The 26,228-nt window shown below is 45.3% G+C and overlaps 3 protein-coding genes across 4 annotated transcripts in view; all 3 read left to right on the plus strand.

Annotated features, from left to right (window-relative positions):
• Window positions 1-3,513: 3,513 nt before the first annotated feature.
• Window positions 3,514-7,958, plus strand: LOC139369603 (uncharacterized). Its single transcript, XM_071108858.1, has 8 exons — window positions 3,514-3,568; window positions 3,672-3,843; window positions 3,944-3,980; window positions 4,091-5,528; window positions 5,901-5,993; window positions 6,157-7,142; window positions 7,314-7,425; window positions 7,688-7,958. Exons 1-8 carry the CDS (start codon window positions 3,556-3,558, stop codon window positions 7,795-7,797), a joined length of 2,961 nt encoding a protein of 986 aa, XP_070964959.1. The 5' UTR covers window positions 3,514-3,555; the 3' UTR covers window positions 7,798-7,958.
• A 13,719-nt stretch (window positions 7,959-21,677) lies between these two features.
• LOC139369354 (uncharacterized) lies at window positions 21,678-26,146 on the plus strand. Its single transcript, XM_071108644.1, has 3 exons — window positions 21,678-22,577; window positions 22,749-22,854; window positions 26,058-26,146. Exons 1-3 carry the CDS (start codon window positions 21,678-21,680, stop codon window positions 26,144-26,146), a joined length of 1,095 nt encoding a protein of 364 aa, XP_070964745.1.
• LOC139370377 (EVI5-like protein) overlaps window positions 23,998-26,228 on the plus strand; it is a 34,010-nt gene continuing 31,779 nt past the window's right edge. For both annotated transcript variants that reach the window (XM_071109820.1, XM_071109821.1), the window contains exon 1: window positions 23,998-24,348. The gene's annotated coding sequence lies outside the window, so the exon portion shown is untranslated. The remainder of the gene's footprint in view (window positions 24,349-26,228) is intronic.

The following is a 26,228-nucleotide window of genomic DNA, read 5'->3' on the forward strand; positions in this document are numbered from 1 at the left end:
GCCAGGCTCATCATCCAGAAAGGTACACTTATAACCTGTTTTACCCATATGACCAGTAATAACAGTGTAATAACCTGTGTAATACCTGACATGATGACTCCTTGCTGTCCCCAGTCCACCTGGCTGTGCTGCTGCTCCAGTTTCAACTGTTCTGCCTTAATATTATTTGACCATGCTGGTCATTTATGAACATTTGAACATCTTGGCCATGTTCTGTTATAATCTCCACCCGGCACAGCCAGAAGAGGACTGGCCATCCCACATATGCTCTCTCTAATTCTCTCTTTCTTTCTCTCTCTCGGAGGACCTGAGCCCTAGGACCATGCCCCAGGAATACCTGACATGATGACTCCTTGCTGTCCCCAGTCCACCTGACTGTGCTGCTGCTCCAGTTTCAACTGTTCTGCCTTATTATTATTTGACCATGCTGGTCATTCATGAACATTTGAACATCTTGACCATGTTCTGTTATAATCTCCACCCGGCACAGCCAGAAGAGGACTGGCCACCCCACATAGCCTGGTTCCTCTCTAGGTTTCTTCCTAGGTTTTGGCCTTTCTAGGGAGTTTTTCCTAGCCACCGTGCTTCTACACCTGCATTGCTTGCTGTTTGGGGTTTTAGGCTGGGTTTCTGTACAGCACTTTGAGATATCAGCTGATGTACGAAGGGCTATATAAATAAATTTGATTTGAAATTTGAGTTATACGTCTTCTTGAGGAAGCGCCGACAGACGGACAGCTGTGCGAGTTCGCATTTTCCAATAAAACAGCAGCACCAGCGATGGCTTCGGCGTAGCATGTCGTACCGTATTTTTCACACGGCGGTGAAGTCGACATTGTGAAAGTTTTGTTCTGTGCTAGTTTCGTGGTGTCCGTGTGTTGGCATGACATAGCAGCTACGAGCAAGAGCCGCTTCGATTATGGGAACATTCAGGTAGGCATTACTGTTTTATTTATAAATGTATTATTTACTGTTGTTCTTGTTATAATTGCATGTGTCACATAAATATGTGTTATGCATGTAGATGGATCGAGCGAAGTTTACGTTTATGCTCCAAAACAAAGCACTTAGACCCTGTGTATTTTTACATTGAGGAAGCCTTAATCTTCATCAGAGGTTACTTACTCACTGTGATAGCCTTATTCAGCAATAATGTAAACATTTCTGATTTCTGTAAATTATAGCTACGTATGACTAGGTTTCCTCACCAAGAAATGATTTCTGAATTTAGATTCGAATCGATTAAATAAATTTATTAGTCACATACATAGCGTCGCAGATGTAATTGCAGGGTACAGTGAAATTCTTAAGATCTGAACTCCCAACAGTGCAGGTCAAAAAGATAAGCGAATGAAACAATATTAATATTAATAATAATATACACCATATATACATATTTATTTACAACATTTACAAACCAACAGCCTGCATTCATCCAGTTTGTATAAATTATGATAGAAGTGTGACATGACTGTAATGAGTATCTTGGACAAATAGGCAGTTGGCTTAATAAAACATTTATTCATAATTGGCAATATGTGGGCCTGCCCTGATTATATCAGCTTACCACATCTGTCTTCCCTCACCAAACCCATCAATGATTAGATTTATTTGACCATAATAATTTGTTTGGTCCATATTATTGACACTAAATAGAGGTTATTTTAACCGTAGCTGTTAAAAGTCCAACAGTGGGAGTGTGCAGCAGACTAATGATGGCGCGACTTTAATTCCTGACTATTTCAGTTATGGCCAACAGAGGGCAACATTTATCCATAAAATACGATTAAACCTCACTGAACCAAAGTGAATTGGGTTACACTGTAAACTTTATAGAGATTTCGTATGTGATCAGAAACGATGCATTCATTTCCCAGAGTGGTCGCACTGTGTTATTGTAGTTGACGTAATCGTGTACAATGGCATGACGTAATATATGAGCCTATGACTTAAACGCACTCAAGAGAAGGTTCAGTGCCTACTTCTGGCTCAGTTGAGTTGATGATTTACAAAGGAGAGTCATCCTCATGTTCAAATAAATCACTTTGAGTGGACAAAGATGACATTCTGTGAGTACAGCAAAACGGGCCAAGATTTTGTAAAAAAAACAAATTGAAATGTATTTTAAAATGTATTTGTTTATAAAAAATGTCAGGTCCAATCTGAAGGGTGCCTGAAAGCACAATGGATAGAAATCATAAACGGTTGAGAATAATTCTTCAAAAAGTAAGTCTCATAAGTGATTAAAAAAATGTTTTTGTTAATTCTGGGGCTTTCTCTCTTGATATGTAATGGGGCTATCTTCTTAGCCTATATGCTGTATAGCCTATATGCTGTAAAAACAGATTGACATGATTTATAGTTGGAAAAGTGGGCATAATAATGGAGGGCTTAAGTTAAATGTATTTCCTTATGATCCTGTACCCCAGGCTGGGACCCTCCAAGCTAGCGCTGGAGAGCAGGTGCTCCAGACAGACGTAATTTCTGCTGGCCATGATGGAGTAAGGCTGCCAGCCCTGGGAGACTGCCCCAAGGACAGCCCTCTAAAGGTAAGAAACAGCTTTTAGTTCTGATGCAAAACGTCTGGTTGTAACGGAGACCAGTTGGTTGTAATCTAGTAATATGATGTGTTGAAAACCAGTTTACTACGAGATAATAACACCATTAAGACACATGGACCACCTACTAGTTAGAACTAATAGTATTGGAATTATGATTGTAAATATAAGGTTAGGATTTATAGTTGGAAAAGTGGGCATAATAATGGAGGGCTTAAGTTAAATGTATTTCCTTATGATCCTGTACCCCAGGCTAGGACCCTCCAAGCTAGTGCTGGAGAGCAGGTGCTCCAGACAGACGTCCATTCTGCTGGCCATGATGGAGTAAGGCTGCCAGCCCTGGGAGACTGCCCCAAGGACAGCCCTCTAAAGGTAAGAAACAGCTTTTAGTTCTGATGCAAAACGTCTGGTTGTAACGGAGACCAGTTGGTTGTAATCTAGTAATATGACGGGTTGAAAACCAGTTTACAACGAGATAATAACACCATTAAGACACATGGACCACCTACTAGTTAGAACTAATAGTATTGGAATTCTGATTCTAATTCTAAGGTTAACCCTTATGTGACATGTCACTTAGTACCACCATGCCTATGGTGAAATAGGTGGTTTCTATGGTGATATGATTTCCCCACTGTTGTTATATGTCTCAGAACCTTGTGCCGAAGCCCCCACAAGGCCCCAGGCCCAGCCGAGAGGCCAATATAGCAAAGGCAGAAAAGAAGGCCAGAGAGGTTATCAAGGCTAAAAAGTCTAGGGAGGCTAAGTCAGGGGTGATATACGCAAGCCGCCAAGTAGTTGGTGTGTTGGCACTGCCTCAAACTCTTATATCTCGAACAACCAGTTACAGTGAGTATTGATCTCCACTTCCAAAAATCTTGGATTTTTTGATGCAATTCTAAAAGGATATATGGTGGAAGGATCCACTATTATCTACGACTCTCCTCTTTCTGTAGGTGTCCTGCCAGCTATCAAGAAGGGCACTAAAGTTACTCAAATGGAGACAACAGGTATTGGTGACACAGTGTTTATTTCTGATTATACAACTTCAATAGAATCTTTACGGTGGTCACTAGCTTGTTCGGTGGTAATTCTGATTGTCTTCTGTTTCAGAAACCCCAGGTCCCCTGACACCTAATGATGGGGAGATAATGATCTCCTCTCCATCTGTTGATGACCTCCTGACCCCAAAGAGTGATGTGACGTCCGAGGCTAAGAGCGATGATGCCTCCTGTCCAATTTCACCTGAGGCGTTCTCTCTAACGAACTTCCTGAAGTCTCACCCGTGAGTCCTGCTTTGAACCTCTATATGTGCAGAACAAATATAATCTATGTAAACACTAGTTTAAGTTGCCAATGATTCCTGGTGTTGGTTTGTTTTCCAGTCAGAGAAAGCTTATCAGGAAGTTCCTCAAACAAATGGTAAGTCCCGCATTTTTTCTGCTTTCAAGGGTGGAGTGATCATTGGAAACAACTATCTTGTAACATAAAAACTACTAGCTGTCAGATTGTTTTCTGTTTCTCTTTCTAAGAACGTGACAATAGGCGACCTGGACGAAATCATCGAGTGGGTGGTGTGTGTCTCCAGTGAGGTGTTCCTCCCAGTGATGGCTCTGCACAGGACCTCCAGACCAGAGTCGTCAGACTCGTCCCACTGGGGGTCAGGTGTGCTCCAGATCGTCTCTGAAAAGTTCCACCAGCGGAGTTCTGAGCCGAAGGGAAGGCTCCTGGGCGGGCAGCCGCCCACTCCCCCTTCTGAGACCGACAAGGAGCTTCAGGGCATAGCAGATCTGTCTGTGAGTAACATCCTGAAAAGGGCCCAGGAGGACCTCTTCTCTTCTGGTGAGGATGACCTGGAGAACACCCATCCAGGTATTACTCTGACAGAAGAGAAGCTCTCCAGCATCTTCTCAGAGCTGTTCAGGGATGCCTGTGAGAGTGCCCAGGAGGCCGCCAGACGGATCCACCACATGAGGTCTGGAAGAGGCAACAACAGCCAGAATGGGAGTTGGCCTGGGTCGTCACAGGGATCGAGCAAATCCAACATGCCAGAGTTGGGAGAACTGGGATCAGTGAGGAGTCCCAAGGGAAGTGACGTCCATAAAGTCCTTAGCGAGGGGTCCCTCCCTGTCTTTGCCCTGTTTGAGGAGAGGCCAGGGGAAGTTGGGGATACCAGCAGCCCTGCTGGGGAGATGGACGAGACACAGACTGCCAGCACTCCCAGCATTCCCCGGTCTGGGCATGGCGGCAGAAGGAGTAGCCAGACCACCACTCCCACCCCCGGCCACAGAGAGGCAGGATTCACAGCCAGTAACATCTTTGATGTTATTATTCATCTGGCGCACTCTGACACTGACCGGGAACTCCACCAGGAGTTCAGCAGTGAGGATGATGTTTCACTGAATGACATCATGGACATGAAGTCAACCCTGGCAGTGGAGCCCCTGGGTCAGATCCTGTCCTCATGGAAGCTGGTCAACATGATCTTCAGGGGGAAGGTCCACTACTTTGGGAAGGAGCTCATCTGCAAGGTGTATCAGATGCTTCTGGACACCGGTATGGGCAGGAGGCCAATGGCCCGCCAGAGCAGGTCCGAGCCCATCCTGAAAGACCAGGCTGCCAACCGTAGGCTCTCCAATGAATTCTTCACAGACGTGCTGTACATGTTCATCCAACGGGCCATTAAGAATCTGCTGGAGAACTTCTTGGGTCTGCCGACCACCCCACCAGGTAGAGACATTATGTGGAATGACAACTTTAACTGGATGTATAGGGACGGCTGGGGGAACACCCCCACATCCAGCGAGGAGGAATTGTGGGACAGCGACTCCACCTGGTCAAGTGGGCATGGGGAGGAGGAAGGGACAGAGTCCCGTGGGAGGTGGGCCGCTCTGTTGGAGAAGGGCAGCTTACTGACCCTCCATTCCTCCAGCTCCCTCTCCCTCTCCGATGACAACAAGGAGGCACTAGGTTAGTTATTGTGTTGTTTTTACCGTCTTTTGCACCCGCACATTCCCCTTCTTTCTTTTCTCTTATTGTCAGTAATGGTATTTTCATTTACTCTCCTCTTTTTTTCTTATTTTTCTATACAGTGTTTGGAGACATTTTATGTGTGAAGTATTACTTTGAATCAAATGTCAAACTCATTCTATAGAAGGCCGGGTTTCTGCAGGTTTTCACTCCACCCTTGATTGATGAATTAAGGTCACTAATTAGTTAGAAACTCCTCTCACCTGGTTGTCTAGGTCTTAATTGAAAGGAAAAAACTAAAACCCGCAGACACTCGGCCCCCCATGGAATGAGTTTGACACCCCTGTATTAAATAAATGTTGATTTGACCAGGGGCCGTCTGCCAGGTCCTGACCACCAGGGTGGGAGACATCCTGAACAGTACCTGCAACGACGATTGCAAGGCCAGGCTCATCATCCAGAAAGGTACACTTATAACCTGTTTTACCCATATGACCAGTAATAACAGTGTAATAATACCTGTGTAATAACCCGTGTATTACCATTATAGTAAATGTGCTAGATACTGCATAGTGTTATACATGAATGTGGCTTTGAACCATTTCAGAATATGAGTGTATTTTCTTAGGATTGGATTCCGGTGCCAGGGAAAGGTTCCCTGACTCTCCGTGTCCCTCTTCACCCAAGGACGAAGAGGAGGTGGTTGTGAGTGCCATGACTGTCTCATACCCTAAACCCTCCACCTCAACCCAGGCAGCATGGGCAGCTCCTGCCCAGACTATGGACGTTTTTCTGCCCAGACCATGCCTGGATGAAGAAGAGGTAGTGCCCAGCACCTCCTTGAAGGACAACTCTGTGACAACCACCCATGCAGCACTGGCAGCTCCTTCCCAGAGCCTGGAAGAAGAGGTGGGAGAAGCTGAGGTGTCCCACGTGAGTGAGAGCTCCCTGATGCCCACCAAGGCCATTGAGAAGATTCCCTCCCTCCTACCAGGCAAGATCCTTATCGAGGAGGACACCCTCAGTTGCAGCACTCCCTGGGCCACCGTCATGAGCCCCCAGACCCTGAAGTTCATCCTCCACGGCATCATGTGCCGACTGGAGGCCTCAGAGTCCCCCCAGACAAGGAGGGCCAATGACCCCTTCAGGCTGATGAAGGATCTCTTTCTGGAGGTCCAGCATGCCCTGAAGTATGCTGACATCTCTGTCCTCTTTGGCCTGGAGGAGAGCATCCAATTCATTGGGGAGGATGCGGTGAAGGCCATCGTGAAGACTGCAGCTAAAAGATTGTCCCTGCGTTCGGACTCCAACCGGGCTCAACTGCGTGCCGCGCGCTCTGGTGGTGAGGCAGCCATCAGGTGCATGGCGGACACCATCACACAAGTCATAGATGACTATTCCGAGGACTGGAGTTCCGGCGGCCATTTTGGAGCCAGGAGGAGCCGTGCTAGTGGGAGGTCACACTCCTCAACCTCCTCAAGGAGTGACGTCACCCTCACCGAGGAGCTCCTGGCCAGGAGGGAATCCCTTGAAGAGGACCTAGCGGAGATGGCTGATGACAGCACTGGTTTGGAGAAGACCATTGTAAGCTCAGCCATCTCTGCCAAGTCCCAGGTAATTAGCTACCTTTCAGACAGCTCCGATCCCAACAGCTGTGCCCTCTTCACAGACCTCGAGGACATCACCTCCACACATGTGAGACAGACAAGAACTAGTAGATTGTTTAGTTATTTGGGCTGTTTGATTGTGAGGCATCAACTCAAATCTGTTTCTCTCTCTACGAAGGAGAAGGAGAAGGAAGAGGCTATGAAGGAAGAAGTGAAGAAGTCAGGAAAGAAGAGGCGAAGAAATAACAAGGACCAGAAGAAGAACAAGGTGTCTCCTCTTGGCAATGATAGTAAGTCCTCATTTCTGTCAGTCAACATGTGCGTCTGTCTTCAGCACACTATTGTAATGTAAGGACGGGAGACTATGATGAAGTTATCAGGGTCTTATTCATTAGCCACTAAATGGAAGAGAACAGACTAAAACAGGGAGGAACTAACCCTAACCCTAATAACAAATTATTGTTTTTGTTTTCTGTTTCAAAACATTTTGCTACTGTGTGCGTGAATGAACACGACCCTGATTTCATGCCCTGTTCTATGTCACCTGTTCAGGTACTGTGGCTGCAGATGAGCCGAAGAAAAAACAGGCTCTCCTCCCGCGGATCACAGCTGCCCTGGCAAGACTATTTTGCTTCCCCTGCAAAAAAAGATGCAAAAAGTAACTGCAGAGACGAGTTTGGGAAACCCTGATACCACCTCCCCCAACCCATTTTCTAAAAAAACATCAGTGCCACCAGAAGAGGGAGACAACCCCCCCTATTCACAACTCATTTTATTACCCCCCCCCCCCCCCATTTAATTTAATAAACACAACTTTCAGCTATTTTGATATTCTTTACTTTTTTTTTTACAGACCCACCTGCATGCTATAGATTCGTAAGGTCAATTTGCTGTGTACTGTCTACAGTATCATTGTTATGAGTATGTGTGTGTCAGTCATTATCAGTCACTGTGTCAGTCATTATTTTTACCTTTATTTAACTAGGCAAGTTATTTTAGAACAAATTCTTATTTTCAATGACGACCTAGGAACATTGGGTTAACTGCCTTGTTCAGGGGCACAACGACAGATATTTTAGGCTACCTGTCGCTATATAGGTATAGGCTAAATGCCCTAACCTAATTGCAATTTACATAATAAGAGTTACATTAGAATAAATCCCTAATTGTATCTTTCTTGAGAGGGAATAAATCTCTAATACACTATACTCAATACCATACAGTAAGCACAGAGAGGACAAGGGAGATAGGGTGGACAGCTCCCTGTCTAGTAGTTGTAGCCTGTAGCTAGTTATACGTCTTCTTGAGGAAGCGCCGACAGACGGACAGCTGTGCGAGTTCGCATTTTCCAATAAAACAGCAGCACGAGCGATGGCTTCGGCGTAGCATGTCGTACCGTATTTTTCACACGGCGGTGAAGTCGACATTGTGAAAGTTTTGTTCTGTGCTAGTTTCGTGGTGTCCGTGTGTTGGCATGACATAGCAGCTACGAGCAAGAGCCGCTTCGATTATGGGAACATTCAGGTAGGCATTACTGTTTTATTTATAAATGTATTATTTACTGTTGTTCTTGTTATAATTGCATGTGTCACATAAATATTTGTTATGCATGTAGATGGATCGAGCGAAGTTTACGTTTATGCTCCTAAACAAAGCACTTGGACCCTGTGTATTTTTACATTGAGGAAGCCTTAATGTTCATCAGAGGTTACTCACTGTGATAGCCTTATTCAGCAATAATGTAAACATTTCTGATTTCTGTAAATTATAGCTACGTATGACTAGGTTTCCTCACCAAGAAATGATTTCTGAATTTAGATTCGAATCGATTAAATTAATTTATTAGTCACATACATAGCGTCGCAGATGTAATTGCAGGGTACAGTGATATTCTTAAGATCTGAACTCCCAACAGTGCAGGTCAAAAAGATAAGCGAATGAAACAATATTAATATTAATAATAATATACACCATATATACATATTTATTTACAACATTTACAAACCAACAGCCTGCATTCATCCAGTTTGTATAAATTATGATAGAAGTGTGACATGACTGTAATGAGTATCTTGGACAAATAGGCAGTTGGCTTAATAAAACATTTATTCATAATTGGCAATATGTGGGCCTGCCCTGATTATATCAGCTTACCACATCTGTCTTCCCTCACCAAACCCATCAATGATTAGATTTATTTGACCATAATAATTTGTTTGGTCCATATTATTGACACTAAATAGAGGTTATTTTAACCGTAGCTGTTAAAAGTCCAACAGTGGGAGTGTGCAGCAGACTAATGATGGCGCGACTTTAATTCCTGACTATTTCAGTTATGGCCAACAGAGGGCAACATTTATCCATAAAATACGATTAAACCTCACTGAACCAAAGTGAATTGGGTTACACTGTAAACTTTATAGAGATTTCGTATGTGATCAGAAACGATGCATTCATTTCCCAGAGTGGTCGCACTGTGTTATTGTAGTTGACGTAATCGTGTACAATGGCATGACGTAATATATGAGCCTATGACTTAAACGCACTCAAGAGAAGGTTCAGTGCCTACTTCTGGCTCAGTTGAGTTGATGATTTACAAAGGAGAGTCATCCTCATGTTCAAATAAATCACTTTGAGTGGACAAAGATGACATTCTGTGAGTACAGCAAAACGGGCCAAGATTTTGTAAAAAAAACAAATTGAAATGTATTTTAAAATGTATTTGTTTATAAAAAATGTCAGGTCCAATCTGAAGGGTGCCTGAAAGCACAATGGATAGAAATCATAAACGGTTGAGAATAATTCTTCAAAAAGTAAGTCTCATAAGTGATTAAAAAAATGTTTTTGTTAATTCTGGGGCTTTCTCTCTTGATATGTAATGGGGCTATCTTCTTGGCCTATATGCTGTATAGCCTATATGCTGTAAAAACAGATTGACATGATTTATAGTTGGAAAAGTGGGCATAATAATGGAGGGCTTAAGTTAAATGTATTTCCTTATGATCCTGTACCCCAGGCTGGGACCCTCCAAGCTAGCGCTGGAGAGCAGGTGCTCCAGACAGACGTAATTTCTGCTGGCCATGATGGAGTAAGGCTGCCAGCCCTGGGAGACTGCCCCAAGGACAGCCCTCTAAAGGTAAGAAACAGCTTTTAGTTCTGATGCAAAACGTCTGGTTGTAACGGAGACCAGTTGGTTGTAATCTAGTAATATGATGTGTTGAAAACCAGTTTACAACGAGATAATAACACCATTAAGACACATGGACCACCTACTAGTTAGAACTAATAGTATTGGAATTATGATTGTAAATATAAGGTTAGGATTTATAGTTGGAAAAGTGGGCATAATAATGGAGGGCTTAAGTTAAATGTATTTCCTTATGATCCTGTACCCCAGGCTAGGACCCTCCAAGCTAGTGCTGGAGAGCAGGTGCTCCAGACAGACGTCCATTCTGCTGGCCATGATGGAGTAAGGCTGCCAGCCCTGGGAGACTGCCCCAAGGACAGCCCTCTAAAGGTAAGAAACAGCTTTTAGTTCTGATGCAAAACGTCTGGTTGTAACGGAGACCAGTTGGTTGTAATCTAGTAATATGACGGGTTGAAAACCAGTTTACAACGAGATAATAACACCATTAAGACACATGGACCACCTACTAGTTAGAACTAATAGTATTGGAATTCTGATTCTAATTCTAAGGTTAACCCTTATGTGACATGTCACTTAGTACCACCATGCCTATGGTGAAATAGGTGGTTTCTATGGTGATATGATTTCCCCACTGTTGTTATATGTCTCAGAACCTTGTGCCGAAGCCCCCACAAGGCCCCAGGCCCAGCCGAGAGGCCAATATAGCAAAGGCAGAAAAGAAGGCCAGAGAGGTTATCAAGGCTAAAAAGTCTAGGGAGGCTAAGTCAGGGGTGATATACGCAAGCCGCCAAGTAGTTGGTGTGTTGGCACTGCCTCAAACTCTTATATCTCGAACAACCAGTTACAGTGAGTATTGATCTCCACTTCCAAAAATCTTGGATTTTTTGATGCAATTCTAAAAGGATATATGGTGGAAGGATCCACTATTATCTACGACTCTCCTCTTTCTGTAGGTGTCCTGCCAGCTATCAAGAAGGGCACTAAAGTTACTCAAATGGAGACAACAGGTGGGTATTGGTGACACAGTGTTTATTTCTGATTATACAACTTCAATAGAATCTTTACGGTGGTCACTAGCTTGTTCGGTGGTAATTCTGATTGTCTTCTGTTTCAGAAACCCCAGGTCCCCTGACACCTAATGATGGGGAGATAATGATCTCCTCTCCATCTGTTGATGACCTCCTGACTCCAAAGAGTGATGTGACGTCCGAGGCTAAGAGCGATGATGCCTCCTGTCCAATTTCACCTGAGGCGTTCTCTCTAACGAACTTCCTGAAGTCTCACCCGTGAGTCCTGCTGTGAACCTCTATATGTGCAGAACAAATATAATCTATGTAAACACTAGTTTAAGTTGCCAATGATTCCTGGTGTTGGTTTGTTTTCCAGTCAGAGAAAGCTTATCAGGAAGTTCCTCAAACAAATGGTAAGTCCCGCATTTTTTCTGCTTTCAAGGGTGGAGTGATCATTGGAATCAACTATCTTGTAACATAAAAACTACTAGCTGTCAGATTGTTTTCTGTTTCTCTTTCTAAGAACGTGACAATAGGCGACCTGGACGAAATCATCGAGTGGGTGGTGTGTGTCTCCAGTGAGGTGTTCCTCCCAGTGATGGCTCTGCACAGGACCTCCAGACCAGAGTCGTCAGACTCGTCCCGCTGGGGGTCAGGTGTGCTCCAGATCGTCTCTGAAAAGTTCCACCAGCGGAGTTCTGAGCCGAAGGGAAGGCTCCTGGGCGGACAGCCGCCCACTCCCCCTTCTGAGACCGACAAGGAGCTTCAGGGCATAGCAGATCTGTCTGTGAGTAACATCCTGAAAAGGGCCCAGGAGGACCTCTTCTCTTCTGGTGAGGATGACCTGGAGAACACCCATCCAGGTATTACTCTGACAGAAGAGAAGCTCTCCAGCATCTTCTCAGAGCTGTTCAGGGATGCCTGTGAGAGTGCCCAGGAGGCCGCCAGACGGATCCACCACATGAGGTCTGGAAGAGGCAACAACAGCCAGAATGGGAGTTGGCCTGGGTCGTCACAGGGATCGAGCAAATCCAACATGCCAGAGTTGGGAGAACTGGGGTCAGTGAGGAGTCCCAAGGGAAGTGACGTCCATAAAGTCCTTAGCGAGGGGTCCCTCCCTGTCTTTGCCCTGTTTGAGGAGAGGCCAGGGGAAGTTGGGGAGACCAGCAGCCCTGCTGGGGAGATGGACGAGACACAGACTGCCAGCACTCCCAGCATTCCCCGGTCTGGGCATGGCGGCAGAAGGAGTAGCCAGACCACCACTCCCACCCCCGGCCACAGAGAGGCAGGATTCACAGCCAGTAACATCTTTGATGTTATTATTCATCTGGCGCACTCTGACACTGACCGGGAACTCCACCAGGAGTTCAGCAGTGAGGATGATGTTTCACTGAATGACATCATGGACATGAAGTCAACCCTGGCAGTGGAGCCCCTGGGTCAGATCCTGTCCTCATGGAAGCTGGTCAACATGATCTTCAGGGGGAAGGTCCACTACTTTGGGAAGGAGCTCATCTGCAAGGTGTATCAGATGCTTCTGGACACCGGTATGGGCAGGAGGCCAATGGCCCGCCAGAGCAGGTCCGAGCCCATCCTGAAAGACCAGGCTGCCAACCGTAGGCTCTCCAATGAATTCTTCACAGACGTGCTGTACATGTTCATCCAACGGGCCATTAAGAATCTGCTGGAGAACTTCTTGGGTCTGCCGACCACCCCACCAGGTAGAGACATTATGTGGAATGACAACTTTAACTGGATGTATAGGGACGGCTGGGGGAACACCCCCACATCCAGCGAGGAGGAATTGTGGGACAGCGACTCCACCTGGTCAAGTGGGCATGGGGAGGAGGAAGGGACAGAGTCCCGTGGGAGGTGGTCCGCTCTGTTGGAGAAGGGCAGCTTACTGACCCTCCATTCCTCCAGCTCCCTCTCCCTCTCCGATGACAACAAGGAGGCACTAGGTTAGTTATTGTGTTGTTTTTACCGTCTTTTGCACCCGCACATTCCCCTTCTTTCTTTTCTCTTATTGTCAGTAATGGTATTTTCATTTACTCTCCTCTTTTTTTCTTATTTTTCTATACAGTGTTTGGAGACATTTTATGTGTGAAGTATTACTTTGAATCAAATGTCAAACTCATTCTATAGAAGGCCGGGTTTCTGCAGGTTTTCACTCCACCCTTGATTGATGAATTAAGGTCACTAATTAGTTAGAAACTCCTCTCACCTGGTTGTCTAGGTCTTAATTGAAAGGAAAAAACTAAAACCCGCAGACACTCGGCCCCCCATGGAATGAGTTTGACACCCCTGTATTAAATAAATGTTGATTTGACCAGGGGCCGTCTGCCAGGTCCTGACCACCAGGGTGGGAGACATCCTGAACAGTACCTGCAACGACGATTGCAAGGCCAGGCTCATCATCCAGAAAGGTACACTTATAACCTGTTTTACCCATATGACCAGTAATAACAGTGTAATAATACCTGTGTAATAACCTGTGTATTACCATTATAGTAAATGTGCTAGATACTGCATAGTGTTATACATGAATGTGGCTTTGAACCATTTCAGAATATGAGTGTATTTTCTTAGGATTGGATTCCGGTGCCAGGGAAAGGTTCCCTGACTCTCCTTGTCCCTCTTCACCCAAGGACGAAGAGGAGGTGGTTGTGAGTGCCATGACTGTCTCATACCCTAAACCCTCCACCTCAACCCAGGCAGCATGGGCAGCTCCTGCCCAGACTCTGGACGTTTTTCTGCCCAGACCATGCCTGGATGAAGAAGAGGTAGTGCCCAGCACCTCCTTGAAGGACAACCCTGTGACAACCACCCATGCAGCACTGGCAGCTCCTTCCCAGAGCCTGGAAGAAGAGGTGGGAGAAGCTGAGGTGTCCCACGTGAGTGAGAGCTCCCTGATGCCCACCAAGGCCATTGAGAAGATTCCCTCCCTCCTACCAGGCAAGATCCTTATCGAGGAGGACACCCTCAGTTGCAGCACTCCCTGGGCCACCGTCATGAGCCCCCAGACCCTGAAGTTCATCCTCCACGGCATCATGTGCCGACTGGAGGCCTCAGAGTCCCCCCAGACAAGGAGGGCCAATGACCCCTTCAGGCTGATGAAGGATCTCTTTCTGGAGGTCCAGCATGCCCTGAAGTATGCTGACATCTCTGTCCTCTTTGGCCTGGAGGAGAGCATCCAATTCATTGGGGAGGATGCGGTGAAGGCCATCGTGAAGACTGCAGCTAAAAGATTGTCCCTGCGTTCGGACTCCAACCGGGCTCAACTGCGTGCCGCGCGCTCTGGTGGTGAGGCAGCCATCAGGTGCATGGCGGACACCATCACACAAGTCATAGATGACTATTCCGAGGACTGGAGTTCCGGCGGCCATTTTGGAGCCAGGAGGAGCCGTGCTAGTGGGAGGTCACACTCCTCAACCTCCTCAAGGAGTGACGTCACCCTCACCGAGGAGCTCCTGGCCAGGAGGGAATCCCTTGAAGAGGACCTAGCGGAGATGGCTGATGACAGCACTGGTTTGGAGAAGACCATTGTAAGCTCAGCCATCTCTGCCAAGTCCCAGGTAATTAGCTACATTTCAGACAGCTCCGATCCCAACAGCTGTGCCCTCTTCACAGACCTCGAGGACATCACCTCCACACATGTGAGACAGACAAGAACTAGTAGATTGTTTAGTTATTTGGGCTGTTTGATTGTGAGGCATCAACTCAAATCTGTTTCTCTCTCTACGAAGGAGAAGGAGAAGGAAGAGGCTATGAAGGAAGAAGTGAAGAAGTCAGGAAAGAAGAGGCGAAGAAATAACAAGGACCAGAAGAAGAACAAGGTGTCTCCTCTTGGCAATGATAGTAAGTCCTCATTTCTGTCAGTCAACATGTGCGTCTGTCTTCAGCACACTATTGTAATGTAAGGACGGGAGACTATGATGAAGTTATCAGGGTCTTATTCATTAGCCACTAAATGGAAGAGAACAGACTAAAACAGGGAGGAACTAACCCTAACCCTAATAACAAATTATTGTTTTTGTTTTCTGTTTCAAAACATTTTGCTACTGTGTGCCTGAATGAACACGACCCTGATTTCATGCCCTGTTCTATGTCACCTGTTCAGGTACTGTGGCTGCAGATGAGCCGAAGAAAAAACAGGCTCTCCTCCCGCGGATCACAGCTGCCCTGGCAAGACTATTTTGCTTCCCCTGCAAAAAAAGATGCAAAAAGTAACTGCAGAGACGAGTTTGGGAAACCCTGATACCACCTCCCACAACCCATTTTCTAAAAAAACATCAGTGCCGCCAGAAGAGGGAGACAACCCCCCCTATTCACAACTCATTTTATTACCCCCCCCCCATTTAATTTAATAAACACAACTTTCAGCTATTTTGATATTCTTTACTTTTTTTTTTACAGACCCACCTGCATGCTATAGATTCGTAAGGTCAATTTGCTGTGTACTGTCTACAGTATCATTGTTATGAATATGTGTGTGTCAGTCAGTTATCAGTCACTGTGTTAGTCATTATTTTTACCTTTATTTAACTAGGCAAGTTAGTTTAGAACAAATTCTTATTTTCAATGACGACCTAGGAACATTGGGTTAACTGCCTTGTTCAGGGGCACAACGACAGATATTTTAGGCTACCTGTCGCTATATAGGTATAGGCTAAATGCCCTAACCTAATTGCAATTTACATAATAAGAGTTACATTAGAATAATTCCCTAATTGTATCTTTCTTGAGAGGGAATACATCTCTAATACACTATACTCAATACCATACAGTAAGCACAGAGAGGACAGGGGAGATAGGGTGGACAGCTCCCTGTCTAGTAGTTGTAGCCTGTAGCTAAGTTATACGTCTTCTTGAGGAAGCGCCGACAGACGGACAGCTGTGCGAGTTCGCATTTTCCAATAAAACAGCAGCACCAGCGATGGCTTCGGCGTAGCATGTCGTACCGTATTTTTCACACGGCGGTGAAGTCGACATTGTGAAAGTTTTGTTCTGTGCTAGTTTCGTGGTGTCCGTGTGTTGGCATGACATAGCAGCTACGAGCAAGAGCCGCTTCGATTATGGGAACATTCAGGTAGGCATTACTGTTTTATTTATAAATGTATTATTTACTGTTGTTCTTGTTATAATTGCATGTGTCACATAAATATTTGTTATGCATGTAGATGGATCGAGCGAAGTTTACGTTTATGCTCCAAAACAAAGCACTTGGACCCTGTGTATTTTTACATTGAGGAAGCCTTAATCTTCATCAGAGGTTACTTACTCACTGTGATAGCCTTATTCAGCAATAATGTAAACATTTCTGATTTCTGTAAATTATAGCTACGTATGACTTTTCCTCACCAAGAAATGATTTCTGAATTTAGATTCGAATCGATTAGATTAATTTATTAGTCACATACATAGCGTCGCAGATGTAATTGCAGGGTACAGTGAAATTCTTAAGATCTGAACTCCCAACAGTGCAGGTCAAAAAGATAAGCGAATGAAACAATATTAATATTAATAATAATATACACCATATATACATATTTATTTACAACATTTACAAACCAACAGCCTGCATTCATCCAGTTTGTATAAATTATGATAGAAGTGTGACATGACTGTAATGAGTATCTTGGACAAATAGGCAGTTGGCTTAATAAAACATTTATTCATAATTGGCAATATGTGGGCCTGCCCTGATTATATCAGCTTACCACATCTGTCTTCCCTCACCAAACCCATCAATGATTAGATTTATTTGACCATAATAATTTGTTTGGTCCATATTATTGACACTAAATAGAGGTTATTTTAACCGTAGCTGTTAAAAGTCCAACAGTGGGAGTGTGCAGCAGACTAATGATGGCGCGACTTTAATTCCTGACTATTTCAGTTATGGCCAACAGAGGGCAACATTTATCCATAAAATACGATTAAACCTCACTGAACCAAAGTGAATTGGGTTACACTGTAAACTTTATAGAGATTTCGTATGTGATCAGAAACGATGCATTCATTTCCCAGAGTGATCGCACTGTGTTATTGTAGTTGACGTAATCGTGTACAATGGCATGACGTAATATATGAGCCTATGACGTAAACGCACTCAAGAGAAGGTTCAGTGCCTACTTCTGGCTCAGTTGAGTTGATGATTTACAAAGGAGAGTCATCCTCATGTTCAAATAAATCACTTTGAGTGGACAAAGATTACATTCTGTGAGTACAGCAAAACGGGCCAAGATTTTGTAAAAAAAAAAATTGAAATGTATTTTAAAATGTATTTGTTTATAAAAAATGTCAGGTCCAATCTGAAGGGTGCCTGAAAGCACAATGGATAGAAATCATAAACGGTTGAGAATAATTCTTCAAAAAGTAAGTCTCATAAGTGATTAAAAAAATGTTTTTGTTAATTCTGGGGCTTTCTCTCTTGATATGTAATGGGGCAATCTTCTTGGTAGTATAGCCTATATGCTGTAAAAACAGATTGACATGATTTATAGTTGGAAAAGTGGGCATAATAATGGAGGGCTTAAGTTAAATGTATTTCCTTATGATCCTGTACCCCAGGCTGGGACCCTCCAAGCTAGCGCTGGAGAGCAGGTGCTCCAGACAGACGTCATTTCCGCTGGCCATGATGGAGTAAGGCTGCCAGCCCTGGGAGACTGCCCCAAGGACAGCCCTCTAAAGGTAAGAAACAGCTTTTAGTTCTGATGCAAAACATCTGGTTGTATCGGAGACCAGTTGGTTGTAATCTAGTAATATGACGGGTTGAAAACCAGTTTACAACGAGATAATAACACCATTAAGACACATGGACCACCTACTAGTTAGAACTAATAGTATTGGAATTCTGATTGTAATTCTAAGGTTCTGATTTATAGTTGGAAAAGTGGGCATAATAATGGAGGGCTTAAGTTAAATGTATTTCCTTATGATCCTGTACCCCAGGCTGGGACCCTCCAAGCTAGTGCTGGAGAGCAGGTGCTCCAGACAGACGTCATTTCCACTGGCCATGATGGAGTAAGGCTGCCAGCCCTGGGAGACTGCCCCAAGGACAGCCCTCTAAAGGTAAGAAACAGCTTTTAGTTCTGATGCAAAATGTCTGGTTGTAACGGAGACCAGTTGGTTGTAATCTAGTAATATGATGTGTTGACAACCAGTTTACAACGAGATAATAACACCATTAAGACACATGGACCACCTACTAGTTAGAACTAATAGTATTGGAATTCTGATTCTAATTCTAAGGTTAACCCTTATGTGACATGTCACTTAGTACCACCATGCCTATGGTGAAATAGGTGGTTTCTATGGTGATATGATTTCCCCACTGTTGTTATATGTCTCAGAACCTTGTGCCGAAGCCCCCACAAGGCCCCAGGCCCAGCCGAGAGGCCAATATAGCAAAGGCAGAAAAGAAGGCCAGAGAGGTTATCAAGGCTAAAAAGTCTAGGGAGGCTAAGTCAGGGGTGATATACGCAAGCCGCCAAGTAGTTGGTGTGTTGGCACTGCCTCAAACTCTCATATCTCGAACAACCAGTTACAGTGAGTATTGATCTCCACTTCCAAAAATCTTGGATTTTTTGATGCAATTCTAAAAGGATATATGGTGGAAGGATCCACTATTATCTACGACTCTCCTCTTTCTGTAGGTGTCCTGCCAGCTATCAAGAAGGGCACTAAAGTTACTCAAATGGAGACAACAGGTATTGGTGACACAGTGTTTATTTCTGATTATACAACTTCAATAGAATCTTTACGGTGGTCACTAGCTTGTTCGGTGGTAATTCTGATTGTCTTCTGTTTCAGAAACCCCAGGTCCCCTGACACCTAATGATGGGGAGATAATGATCTCCTCTCCATCTGTTGATGACCTCCTGACCCCAAAGAGTGATGTGACGTCCGAGGCTAAGAGCGATGATGCCTCCTGTCCAATTTCACCTGAGGCGTTCTCTCTAACAAACTTCCTGAAGTCTCACCCGTGAGTCCTGCTGTGAACCTCTATATGTGCAGAACAAATATAATCTATGTAAACACTAGTTTAAGTTGCCAATGATTCCTGGTGTTGGTTTGTTTTCCAGTCAGAGAAAGCTTATCAGGAAGTTCCTCAAACAAATGGTAAGTCCCGCATTTTTTCTGCTTTCAAGGGTGGAGTGATCATTGGAATCAACTATCTTGTAACATAAAAACTACTAGCTGTCAGATTGTTTTCTGTTTCTCTTTCTAAGAACGTGACAATAGGCGACCTGGACGAAATCATCGAGTGGGTGGTGTGTGTCTCCAGTGAGGTGTTCCTCCCAGTGATGGCTCTGCACAGGACCTCCAGACCAGAGTCGTCAGACTCGTCCCGCTGGGGGTCAGGTGTGCTCCAGATCGTCTCTGAAAAGTTCCACCAGCGGAGTTCTGAGCCGAAGGGAAGGCTCCTGGGCGGACAGCCGCCCACTCCCCCTTCTGAGACCGACAAGGAGCTTCAGGGCATAGCAGATCTGTCTGTGAGTAACATCCTGAAAAGGGCCCAGGAGGACCTCTTCTCTTCTGGTGAGGATGACCTGGAGAACACCCATCCAGGTATTACTCTGACAGAAGAGAAGCTCTCCAGCATCTTCTCAGAGCTGTTCAGGGATGCCTGTGAGAGTGCCCAGGAGGCCGCCAGACGGATCCACCACATGAGGTCTGGAAGAGGCAACAACAGCCAGAATAGGAGTTGGCCTGGGTCGTCACAGGGATCGAGCAAATCCAACATGCCAGAGTTGGGAGAACTGGGGTCAGTGAGGAGTCCCAAGGGAAGTGACGTCCATAAAGTCCTTAGCGAGGGGTCCCTCCCTGTCTTTGCCCTGTTTGAGGAGAGGCCAGGGGAAGTTGGGGAGACCAGCAGCCCTGCTGGGGAGATGGACGAGACACAGACTGCCAGCACTCCCAGCATTCCCCGGTCTGGGCATGGCGGCAGAAGGAGTAGCCAGACCACCACTCCCACCCCCGGCCACAGAGAGGCAGGATTCACAGCCAGTAACATCTTTGATGTTATTATTCATCTGGCGCACTCTGACACTGACCGGGAACTCCACCAGGAGTTCAGCAGTGAGGATGATGTTTCACTGAATGACATCATGGACATGAAGTCAACCCTGGCAGTGGAGCCCCTGGGTCAGATCCTGTCCTCATGGAAGCTGGTCAACATGATCTTCAGGGGGAAGGTCCACTACTTTGGGAAGGAGCTCATCTGCAAGGTGTATCAGATGCTTCTGGACACCGGTATGGGCAGGAGGCCAATGGCCCGCCAGAGCAGGTCCGAGCCCATCCTGAAAGACCTGGCTGCCAACCGTAGGCTCTCCAATGAATTCTTCACAGACGTGCTGTACATGTTCATCCAACGGGCCATTAAGAATCTGCTGGAGAACTTCTTGGGTCTGCCGACCACCCCACCAGGTAGAGACATTATGTGGAATGACAACTTTAACTGGATGTATAGGGACGGCTGGGGGAACACCCCCACATCCAGCGAGGAGGAATTGTGGGACAGCGACTCCACCTGGTCAAGTGGGCATGGGGAGGAGGAAGGGACAGAGTCCCGTGGGAGGTGGTCCGCTCTGTTGGAGAAGGGCAGCTTACTGACCCTCCATTCCTCCAGCTCCCTCTCCCTCTCCGATGACAACAAGGAGGCACTAGGTTAGTTATTGTGTTGTTTTTACCGTCTTTTGCACCCGCACATTCCCCTTCTTTCTTTTCTCTTATTGTCAGTAATGGTATTTTCATTTACTCTCCTCTTTTTTTCTTATTTTTCTATACAGTGTTTGGAGACATTTTATGTGTGAAGTATTACTTTGAATCAAATGTCAAACTCATTCTATAGAAGGCTGGGTTTCTGCAGGTTTTCACTCCACCCTTGATTGATGAATTAAGGTCACTAATTAGTTAGAAACTCCTCTCACCTGGTTGTCTAGGTCTTAATTGAAAGGAAAAAACTAAAACCCGCAGACACTCGGCCCCCCATGGAATGAGTTTGACACCCCTGTATTAAATAAATGTTGATTTGACCAGGGGCCGTCTGCCAGGTCCTGACCACCAGGGTGGGAGACATCCTGAACAGTACCTGCAACGACGATTGCAAGGCCAGGCTCATCATCCAGAAAGGTACACTTATAACCTGTTTTACCCATATGACCAGTAATAACAGTGTAATAACCTGTGTAATAACCTGTGTATTACCATTATAGTAAATGTGCTAGATACTGCATAGTGTTATACATGAATGTGGCTTTGAACCATTTCAGAATATGAGTGTATTTTCTTAGGATTGGATTCCGGTGCCAGGGAAAGGTTCCCTGACTCTCCGTGTCCCTCTTCACCCAAGGACGAAGAGGAGGTGGCTGTGAGTGCCATGACTGTCTCATACCCTAAACCCTCCACCTCAACCCAGGCAGCATGGGCAGCTCCTGCCCAGACTCTGGACGTTTTTCTGCCCAGACCATGCCTGGATGAAGAAGAGGTAGTGCCCAGCACCTCCTTGAAGGACAACCCTGTGACAACCACCCATGCAGCACTGGCAGCTCCTTCCCAGAGCCTGGAAGAAGAGGTGGGAGAAGCTGAGGTGTCCCACGTGAGTGAGAGCTCCCTGATGCCCACCAAGGCCATTGAGAAGATTCCCTCCCTCCTACCAGGCAAGATCCTTATCGAGGAGGACACCCTCAGTTGCAGCACTCCCTGGGCCACCGTCATGAGCCCCCAGACCCTGAAGTTCATCCTCCACGGCATCATGTGCCGACTGGAGGCCTCAGAGTCCCCCCAGACAAGGAGGGCCAATGACCCCTTCAGGCTGATGAAGGATCTCTTTCTGGAGGTCCAGCATGCCCTGAAGTATGCTGACATCTCTGTCCTCTTTGGCCTGGAGGAGAGCATCCAATTCATTGGGGAGGATGCGGTGAAGGCCATCGTGAAGACTGCAGCTAAAAGATTGTCCCTGCGTTCGGACTCCAACCGGGCTCAACTGCGTGGCGCGCGCTCTGGTGGTGAGGCAGCCATCAGGTGCATGGCGGACACCATCACACAAGTCATAGATGACTATTCCGAGGACTGGAGTTCCGGCGGCCATTTTGGAGCCAGGAGGAGCCGTGCTAGTGGGAGGTCACACTCCTCAACCTCCTCAAGGAGTGACGTCACCCTCACCGAGGAGCTCCTGGCCCGGAGGGAATCCCTTGAAGAGGACCTAGCGGAGATGGCTGATGACAGCACTGGTTTGGAGAAGACCATTGTAAGCTCAGCCATCTCTGCCAAGTCCCAGGTAATTAGCTACATTTCAGACAGCTCCGGGCCCAACAGCTGTGCCCTCTTCACAGACCTCGAGGACATCACCTCCACACATGTGAGACAGACAAGAACTAGTAGATTGTTTAGTTATTTGGGCTGTTTGATTGTGAGGCATCAACTCAAATCTGTTTCTCTCTCTACGAAGGAGAAGGAAGAGGCTATGAAGGAAGAAGTGAGGAAATCAGGAAAGAAGAGGCGAAGAAATAACAAGGACCAGAAGAAGAACAAGGTGTCTCCTCTTGGCAATGATAGTAAGTCCTCATTTCTGTCAGTCAACATGTGCGTCTGTCTTCAGCACACTATTGTAATGTAAGGACGGGAGACTATGATGAAGTTATCAGGGTCTTATTCATTAGCCACTAAATGGAAGAGAACAGACTAAAACAGGGAGGAACTTTCTTGAACTTGCCAATAACAAATTCTTGTTTTTGTTTTGTGTTTCAAAACATTTTGCTACTGTGTGCCTGAATGAACACGACCCTGATTTCATGCCCTGTTCTATGTCACCTGTTCAGGTACTGTGGCTGCAGATGAGCCGAAGAAAAAACAGGCTCTCCTCCCGCGGATCACAGCTGCCCTGGCAAGACTATTTTGCTTCCCCTGCAAAAAAAGATGCAAAAAGTAACTGCAGAGACGAGTTTGGGAAACCCTGATACCACCTCCCCCAACCCACTTTCTAAAAAAACATCAGTGCCACCAGAAGAGGGAGACAACCCCCCCTATTCACAACTAATTTTATTACCCCCCCCCCATTTAATTTAATAAACACAACTTTCAGCTATTTTGATCTTCTTTACTTTTTTTTTTACAGACCCACCTGCATGCTATAGATTCGTAAGGTCAATTTGCTGTGTACTGTCTACAGTATCATTGTTATGAGTAGGTTCACTGTGTCAGTCATTATTTTTACCTTTATTTAACTAGGCAAGTTAGTTTAGAACAAATTCTTATTTTCAATGACGACCTAGGAACATTGGGTTAACTGCCTTGTTCAGGGGCAGAACACAGATATTTTAGGTTACCTGTCGCTATTTAGGTATAGACTAAATGCCCTAACCTAATTGCAATTTACATAATAAGAGTTACATTAGAATAATTCCCTAATTGTATCTTTCTTGAGAGGGAATAAATCTCTAATACACTATACTCAACCATACAGTAAGCACACCACTGTATACCGATGCAAGCCCCGCCTCCCCGCAGAATAAAGAATAGACACGAGTGGATAATTGCGGTGTCACTACAAAGGATACCTTAATTAAGCCAATTCATTGGCTTTAGACATGCCAATCATGTCTGTGTTGTAATCTGATTGGTGTGTGTACCACCTAAGGCAAAAGGTGTAAAAACGCTGAAGCACTCCATTCTGTTTATGATTTCTATGTATGATTGACGCTGCTGTTTAAAGCTATATTTTTTAATGTCTGCCTTATTTGTATTATTACACAGTTGGAGAGGACAGGGAAGATAGGGTGGACAGCTCCCTGTCTAGTAGTTGTAGCCTGTAGCTAGTTATACGTCTTCTTGAGGAAGCGCCGACAGACGGACAGCTGTGCGAGTTCGCATTTTCTAATAAAACAGCAGCACGAGCGATGGCTTCGGCGTAGCATTTCGTACTGTATTTTTCACACGGCGGTGAAGTCGACATTGTGAAGGTTTTGTTCTGTGCTAGTTTCGTGGTGTCCGTGTGTTGGCATGACATAGCAGCTACGAGCAAGAGCCGCTTCGATTATGGGAACATTCAGGTAGGCATTACTGTTTTATTTATAAATGTATTATTTACTGTTGTTCTTGTTATAATTGCATGTGTCACATAAATATTTGTTATGCATGTAGATGGATCGAGCGAAGTTTACGTTTATGCTCCTAAACAAAGCACTTAGACCCTGTGTATTTTTACATTGAGGAAGCCTTAATGTTCATCAGAGGTTACTCGGCGACAGCAGGGCTGATACTGCTCCATTTCTCTCTTGTCGAATTAATACAGTGGTCCTCATTTGCATATTTCCGGAAAGCGAATAGGCCCCTCAAATGGAAAGGGAAGGCAAGCGAAAAAGAAATTAGCCGAAATAGGCTACATCCCCGTTATTTTTCTGTTGGCTATTGTTTTACGCATAGAAATAAGAGGACACATTGTAGCCTCTTCCCCTGCGCGGCCTCAATTTCATACATCGTTTTACAATCGTTGCAACGTTTTGAATGGCCTTCTTCTTGTCACATTGCACTGCAAGACATAGGCTTGAGCTGCCATTTGAATTGGTGACAGATGCTGAAGCATCATCTGCAGCGCGACAGCCTGTTATACAGGTAACAGCCATATGCATCAGCATATTGGCCTGAAATCCGGGCTAAGTGCCATCACACAAACAGAAACAGGCATAAACCCACGGAATTACATCCTCAGACAGTTCTTTGTAGCCTATACAACGCAGGTTATTTGTCCTTCAGATGTATTCTTTTTGCTAGTGAAGGCATGCTACAGCCGTTAGAATATTGTAGTCAGAAATGGATGTGCCTTGGGTTGGCTTTACTCCAAAATATTATGAGAGCAGAAGATCTCAAAGTATGGATTGTGGCTAACATTTTATTATGGAAGGGCTATTATGACTGACAATAAACAAGTGAAGTATTCTGCCCCAGGCATCTGAATTCAGTCTCTTTTGGGGACTTACTATTCAAGGAATAAATTACCTTGCATTTCAGACCAATTATGGTTAATATTATAAACGGTGGAATAGAACAGACTAGAGACATGCACCACCAAGTGAAAGCGCTGGGTAGATTTCACCAGCACAGAGTGTGTTGAGTGAGAAATCAAGTCATTGCTTTTAGCCTTATCTAGGAAATGCACTCACCATACAGAGAGTGAAACACACGGGCTCTCAAGAAAACAATTATCTGATCTTCACACATCCTCATGACCTTGTTTTGAAAAGAAATGCTATACCCGTTTACCACACACACGCACACACACACACACACACACACAGATGGGACATTTGAACATTACAGCTCAGTAAAAGTGACAGTTGGCATTCACACACGGCTGTCTAAACCTCACTTCTTTCTCATCATCCCTGCTACTTGCTGTTGCTACGGCAATCCATGCTGAGGTGAACTGTGAATGAATGGTAAGCTAATAGGCCTTTGATGTTGTCAGATGAACAGTCTTTTGTGTTTTACACTGGCTTGGCTGTGGCGTGCCTCTGCTGTACAACCTGCTGAATGCCACAATAAGGGCTGTGGAAATAGGAGGGAGGGATACCATCTACCTGTCCTGATGTCTGTGTCTGTCTGGATCGCTGTCAGGTTCTGTATGTCTGTCTCTGCATCTCTGTGAGGGTCTCTCTGTCTGTCTGCATCTCTGTGAGGGTCTCTCTGTCTGTCTCTGCATCTCTGACAGGTTCTATCTGTTCGTCACACTGACTCTCTCACTGTGGTTGTTTGGTTGTAGCGATCAGCAGAGGCCTGCCCTGTGCTAAAGGCTCCACTCCATTATCCTGCTGTGCTGCTGACGCTGAGATACTGGGAGCAACTCCATGACCTGACATACCAAGCCTAAAACTCCAGTATCCTGCCCTACTGCAGCTACTACAAGCTCCCTTGTAGTGTGTTGTTCCTGTCA

Source organism: Oncorhynchus clarkii, chromosome 17 (assembly GCF_045791955.1).
Source record: "Oncorhynchus clarkii lewisi isolate Uvic-CL-2024 chromosome 17, UVic_Ocla_1.0, whole genome shotgun sequence".
NCBI lineage: Eukaryota > Metazoa > Chordata > Actinopteri > Salmoniformes > Salmonidae > Oncorhynchus > Oncorhynchus clarkii.